General features: G+C 33.3%; 1 protein-coding gene across 3 annotated transcripts in view; it reads left to right on the top strand.

Annotated features, from left to right (window-relative positions):
* Positions 1–7,241, top strand: part of LOC118733125 (glutathione synthetase-like) — a 32,509-nt gene that overhangs the window by 13,337 nt on the left and 11,931 nt on the right. Inside the window, exons 4-5 of one of the 3 annotated variants that reach the window (XM_036462361.1) lie at positions 917–1,129; positions 4,204–4,376. The exons of 1 other annotated variant lie outside the window; for it this stretch is intronic. In XM_036462361.1, the coding sequence (XP_036318254.1) occupies positions 917–1,129; positions 4,204–4,376 (386 nt within the window). The remainder of the gene's footprint in view (positions 1–916; positions 1,130–4,203; positions 4,377–7,241) is intronic. One more of the 3 variants, XM_036462362.1, reaches the window with a different exon arrangement.

Below are 7,241 nucleotides of genomic sequence, written 5' to 3'. Positions count from 1 at the left end.
TGTATAAAGTGTCAAACTTTGATTTATATGGTTATGTTATAGAATGAACTATATTTTGATAAATAATTAATGAAAAAAAAAATTCTATGAAAATAATTGTGAATATTATATTAAAACAAGGTGTAAACTTACATACATTTGACACTGACTGTATATAAAGAAAGAATAATTAAAAAATTAACTTTGTTTATTAAAAACGGGTATTTTTTCTAAAATAAATGTGTTATTGACCCTATTCGAAAACAATTTATAGTGACGTTGTGCTTCCAAAAAATGTTGCTCTTTTTCCAAATTTTCACTATATATTAAAATATATGGCTTTATATGCATTAAAAAAAATCGCTGCAGGCGAAAATTTGGAATAAAAAACCGCGCACACAGGAAATTCCAAACAAATTTGTAAAATATTTTATTAGTTCTTTATAAAGTTTTAAACTAGGATTTATATGGGTTTTGTTAGAGAATGAAGTGTATTTTAATTGAAAATGAGAATTAAACAAACAAACAATAAAACGAATTCTTAAAAATAAATAAAAAACATTAGTCACTTGGAAATGGGGGTGCTATTGATTTACCGATTGTGTATGCACATTCATACAAACATATATATATATATACATATCGCACGTTTAATAATATAGAGAAGTAACTCAAAATTTACGTTTTTGGAGATTTCATTATCCAATTAATAAGTTTGATAAGTATAATATGTGGAGTCTAACAGATAACCAAATTTTCCAAATATGGCGAAGATATGTGTCTTTCCATCTGTCTTTTTGCATATCAACTGTATGGATTGATAAAACTTTAATTAAATTTTGAAATACTTCGTTATATTATTAAACGTGCGTTATATGTACGTATTTTTTATTGTAATCCGTGATTGCTAAGTTGATTAATCGTTTTTGAATACCAGTTCGCTCCGTTCATTCTGGTGCCTTCGTCCTTCCCACGCAAAGAGTTCGAAAAGGCTAAACATTTGCAAACCATTATTAACCAATTGATGCATAATGTGGCCCACGATGAAGAATTTCTTACCACAACTTTGGCGGAAACTATCAAAGTTGATGACTTTACAGCTAATCTCTTTAATGTATACAAAAAAGTGCTCGCCAATGGCTTTGGACAGGTATGTTAAATTTTTAATTTAAAGGACCAATTTCCTAACTAACCATTTTCATTATATTATTTTCATAAATATTAAATATTAGCACATAAATAAACTGACTACTTACCTCAAAGCATTTCGCAAGTACTTAATACATACATACATACATAAGTCTGCATTTATAAAAAATACTGCCAGTGGTTTGCTGAAAAGTTTTTAGGATGGTGAATTTATTTTTATTAAAAAATATACTTATCGTTATTTCGTTGTAGAGTGATTCATATTCAGCCTTGTCATGAGTTTAATTTTCCCCGAACCGGTTCACTTTTAACTTTTGGTTTCCATGTATTTACTAAGGGCGGAGTAAAAATTTTCGGGAGAATTTCTTTTCGGGTGAAACTAAGGATAAGGCAGATTATTTTCCAGATACTTTGTGAAATTGAACTGAAAACTATAAAAAAACAAAAAAAAAACGCATCAAAAACACTTAAAAAATTTTTCAAAAATTAGTTCTTAAAAAGGTTAAAAAAGGTCAGCCTTTTCAACATTTCATTAACTCTTAAGAGCCGTTTACATAAGACTTTCTTCGCTTTCGAACTTTGATAACGAAGCGTGAAGCGTAGAAGGTATGCTACAATAAACGCTTTGACAGCTTCTGCGTTCTCCTTTTCCTTCATATTTTATCTGTATAAAATAGGTAACAATATAATAATATGAATTAATAATAGCAATAATAATTCTTAGTTTCCTTATTTTTGCCATTAAATGCAAATACAAGCGCGCGAGAAAAGATACATGTAGACAGCTGATTGCCCAAGCGCGTAAAAGTTGAGAGTTGCCCATAATTTTGCATCGTTTTGCTTTCCTCGCATTCTATTTAGCAAGATTCATATAAAATCATGTATTGAACTTATCTGTCAAAGCGGAGTTATGAAGCAAAGCGAAGCAAAAGTCGTATGTAAATGGGCCCTTTCTGTACAAAAACGTGCACAAATGTGTCATCGGGCAACAAAAATGTAAATATCTCGACAACTGAAGTACTTCCGATCATGAAATTTCATGAAAGCCTTGTGCAAACATATTTGAATGCCATACCGTTTAATAAAACCATTTTTCTGAAAAATAGTAGTCCTTAAAGACAAAGTAGTGGTACATTTATACCACCAAATATCTTCATACATTACAATATGATTACAATCGTGACTGTTTCAACTGGAGCGCGCATAGTGAAGAGCACACCGTATATACACGCAAATGCGGCAGACTAAACGACGAAGTCGAGTTCTATTTGACAAACTGTTTAACTCGACACGGATGCTTCAAACCATACCTTCACCAATTCAAACACGAACCGGAAAAGGGGTGAATCCCCTCGGACCGGGCTTTTTAAGGGGCCTGAAATATCAGAACCATACCTTGCTATTATTTCGTGCTGATTGTTTCTGCCTCCATACCTATAGAAAATTATTACGTGCTTTTAAATTAATGCAATTTATATATAGGCGCCCGTGATTTTTCAGTCCGGAGCCCGAATTTTCGCTCGACGGCCCTGCATATGCGACTACTACGGAGGAGATGCAATAGAAGGCGTCTTTTTTGAGTGTATGCGATTTGACAGTACCAGATGCAAACTTCGCAACATATTTGGCGAGAGTTTCACGCCTAAGTCAATCGTACAGGCTATGCTACAAAGCAGCGAAAAATGGTGGGTAGCATGTAACGCAATATCAGAGGCGATGCAGGGGCTAAGGATCCCCAAAAGTCTGCGGCATAACAGCGGCGACTAACTACCTTTCTCCCTCACGGTGTAGTGCTTGACGTCATTCCCGTGTGGTGCGGAGTTCTAGGACATAACATGCTTTTCCTGGTTTTATAGGGACACTTGAGAGCCCCTGAAAAAACTGTTAAAGTCTAAACAGAACGGGTGCGCCGAGTAAATTTCGTCGGACGGACCGATGCCGCCGGGTGATATTCGCGTAAAATTTCGTCAAGTAAGACTGAACCGCAACAATAATTTAGTGCTACTACAAATATTGTGGAGGATTATCCTTAAAAAAATGCTAGTTTGAAAATAAGAAAAGGCTAGAAAAAGGCCACGAAGCTAAATTCTAAATTTCGAAGCTAAACGACAAAGAAAAAATCTAGTTCTAGGCTCAAAAAGACTAAACTGGCAACACTGCACCTTACAGAAAGCATTGCAGTGAACGAGGTGCTGAGTTACTCTTTCAAAAGTCTTATTTTTGTTGTTGTAACAGCATACAAATTCCCAAAGAGTTTTTGTCGAGTGTTGCTGGAGTAACAGTCCTTGGTCGTTCCGTTTACGTGGACCCGTCTGTGTGGAGAACGTATCAAAAGTCTTCTCAGGTACGGATTTTCTTGTAAGGGAACGACTTCCTGTAAATTCTGACTAAATCCTGTAAATCTGACTCGTAAAGGAACAATTTAAATATATTATTAGCATTTACTTAGAAAGATGTTTGTAATAACTACACATGGCGTGAAAGAGTTAAGCTAAACAATTTCAGTTTATCGCTATAAATCTTTGTATACAAATGATACCTGTTATCCATTCATTCATTAATATAAAAACACATAACCGAGCGAAAATGTTGCACATTCATCCATTTCATAAATTTGTTCACCCTAATTTCGTTTCATTTCGTTCATCTATATGTTCTTAGGAAAGTAAATAAAAATAACCCTTTCACAGCACATGCTCACTTAATGTTAGTTAGTTACATAACATCGCTCACTAAAATTATCTACACATTTCTTATCCTTAACATATGTATGTACTACTACATTCATACATACATACATAGTAGAAGATAATACTCGATCAGCACCAAACAGCGACTTTTTAAAACATACAAATTTTTAAGTTTATTTCACTTTATTATCTGATGGTTTCTAATTTTTATTATTTCCTTATATGTTTTTGTATGCACCCGCACGCGCATTCGTTTTGAAAATGAATCTATTGATATGAAAACGGTCAAATTTGATAAAAAAAAAAATCATTCTCAAAAAATGTATGTACATAACTTAAAAATGTACCAATAAAAAAAAAATGTGTCACATACACGAATATAAAGCGAATTTCGTTGGGCCTATTGCGCAGTGATTTGATGTTGGAGACGAAATGTACTGAATTACTTGAGAAAGAGAAACATACCCCCTGTGCCTACTGTTGCTGGAAACAAGTTGAAATTAACACAATTGCTTCTGGTTTTGGCCATTTAGGACCAGCAAGCAAAGCCATACAAAGGTGCAGATTTAATTACTAATTACTAGTAGCAGTTTATAGTATAGTGTGTAGCCAAACAAATTGTTCAGATTGCATTGCTTTAATTTTCAATAATATTTAACACTAAAAACCGGTGTTCGGACTATGAAAGGCTTATTCTCGTTTATAGATTTTTTTTTATTTATTTTAAAGAGCTTATTTTTGGGTTTGTTATAAGCTTATGTGCTATTTTAACAGTCATTAGTTAACTAATATACTACCATTTTTCATTTCACAGTATCAATTTGACCAATGGTTGACTGTAGTATACTAAAAACAGCTGTTTTTCTATTAGTTAACTGATGACTTGGAAAATGGCCCTATTTAATACTCTACTTTAAGTATGTAGAATTGTTTAAGTTCTTGTTTTGCATTTTCGCAACTTAAGTTTTCATTAGTGTGTAGGTTTTGTAATGCTTTTCTCGTTATGCATGTCTACTTGCATGCATTTAAAACTATATTCCTTAATTTATTCCTAAATTAAAATAGTTTTACGTTTAAAAGAAAATCACAATATCAAGAAAGTAATCTAGAGAAAGTAAAAAGATACTGGGAAATCGACTTCTGCTGCAAGCGTAAATTCGTTGGATAATCGCCAAAGCTATGTAAACGAAAAAGTGTTCTTAGAGCACTTACATAATGTAAGTTACATCTTTTTGGCGGTTAGTGCTCGAAATGTTTAGTAAAAAACTGTTTGAAATCCCAGTTGGGGTTTGCTTTTACGCCGGTAAAAAATAAATTGTCCGTTATAGTTTTTATACTCGAGTGCACTTGGCCACAAGGTTATTATAACTTTGTTCGCTTGACGACTGTTCGTAACAGCATCAAAGAATCGAGATAAATTTAGACATTCAAATCATAAAATGCTCAGAATGAAGACAGAAGTCGATCAAGCCATGTCTGTTTGTCCGTGTACACGATAACTCGAGCAAATATTTATATATGTATCTCAACGAAATTTGGTAGGTTTTTGGCATGGTACAATAATTACAGGTATTGTCTTACCAGAAAGGATATTTTCATACCCCATAAACCATATAATATGTATCCGTATTTTTTTTTAACAAACCTTCTTGCAGAGCACGATTCAATAATGAAAGGTTTTTCTTTTCCAAATTTCTTTGCAAGTTTTGAGAACGTTTTTAAATATTTAGTAGTGAAATTTTAGCTTTTTAAAGGGGAAGAAATTTGTGTTCTTCGTTCGCTGCCGATAACAATGATCCAGTTAAATGTTGGGTCCTTGAACATATATGTTACAAAACCTTTATTAATTGAATATTGCTTGCAGAGTACACATTTAATTTGCAAAAGCCAAAAAATAAACATTTGCTGAAAAAATAAATCCAACTAAAATTAAAAGAATCAACATTCAAATGCGAACACAATACCGGTAATAATTGTACCATGGGTTTTTGGTATTTTGATTTTATAAAAAAAATATATATTTATTTTTTTAACAACTTTTCAGTCTTGATTTTTCTAGTTCGCGCTTCTAAGAAAATCCGCAAGTATTTTGTTAAATGCAATCAACTTCATTTCACCAATTTTGATTAGTCTTCAAATTGTGAAAGCCGTCTAGCAGCAAATTAAAGTACATACATACATAGTTTCCCAATAGCCCGTTCAAGTTAGATATTTAAAGTTCAATAAAGATCAAATACGGCGGTTGCTGGTTTCGTGCACGATCATTCAGAGTACAGATTTGCCGAAGTCAATATCAGTATGAGCAGTTATAAGCATCGTTCACTTGTGGTGGCTGTATTTGCAAGACAGCACGCAATGCGCTCGTGTTCAGTCATCCTCTAATTTCGTTTAGGTATCGATACCACTAAGCCAACGCCGCTGCTCAGTCATACAAAGCTGCGGTATTGAATGAGTATGAACAGTTGACGATCAACCAATGCCAATCCCTGGTGTACATATCGAGCTTTAACGGCCAAAATAACGTAAGCGACATTTTTTTCAAAACATAACATTATAAAACATACATTTTTATTGTTCTGTAACTCAGCTTCTACTACCGAACTAGTTCAATTAGGTGAGCTATAGACTCAGAAGAGCTAGTTCATTGAGATGAACGAACTAGAAGTGAACTAACCTTTAAAGTGAACTAAAAAATCAAACTCCGCTCTGATGCGTACGACAGAATTAAAATTTGGTTTAAAAATTAGATCCCATCCAAAGATGAGTACTTCTTCGGAGATGGAGTCCTAACAATTATTTGACAGATGGACAAAACCCATAGTTACTGTAGGCGTATATTTCAATTAGTATCACTATATAACATAACGCCGCACAAAGGGAGCGCTTCACATAAAAGTTGCTGCTCAAAAGTCTGTAACCGGTTTTTACTCCTAAAAATGCTGTAGACAAATCCAAAAGAGAAATATCATAATTTTTATAAAATTATTCCATTATTTTGTGTACAAAATATTTTTTTTTTGTTAAATTGAAAAATATGTATTTTGTGAAAAGGAATAAAAACAAATAATCTGCATGGACCACTGTCTCCATTTAGTCAGTTACTTCGTGTTCTTAACACCAAAAAAATAAAATCATTTGGGGGATTCACAACGGTGTCCTAAGTGTCGTATTGTTTTATGTCGTAAACTTTAAAAGCTTAAATAAATGTTTAGAGAACTTAAAACCACCACCAACTATTTGTAGCTCTGCGAAAGTTCATAATATGACTTTCGTGGTACTTTGCGAACCCTCTTAATATATTTTTTAGGTGTTTAAAGTTTACGACATACAACACTTACGACACCGTTGTGAATACCCCCATTGTACTCAGATTCACTTGGAGTGCAATGGGGTATAGTCATTGCGCTGGGTATGCAGTTACAG

The sequence above is a fragment of the Rhagoletis pomonella genome, unplaced genomic scaffold, assembly GCF_013731165.1.
Source record: "Rhagoletis pomonella isolate Grant_MI unplaced genomic scaffold, Rhpom_1.0 Rhpom_scaffold_00002, whole genome shotgun sequence".
NCBI lineage: Eukaryota > Metazoa > Arthropoda > Insecta > Diptera > Tephritidae > Rhagoletis > Rhagoletis pomonella.
Note: the sequence above shows the minus strand (reverse complement) of the source record. Positions and strands in the feature narration are given on the sequence as shown.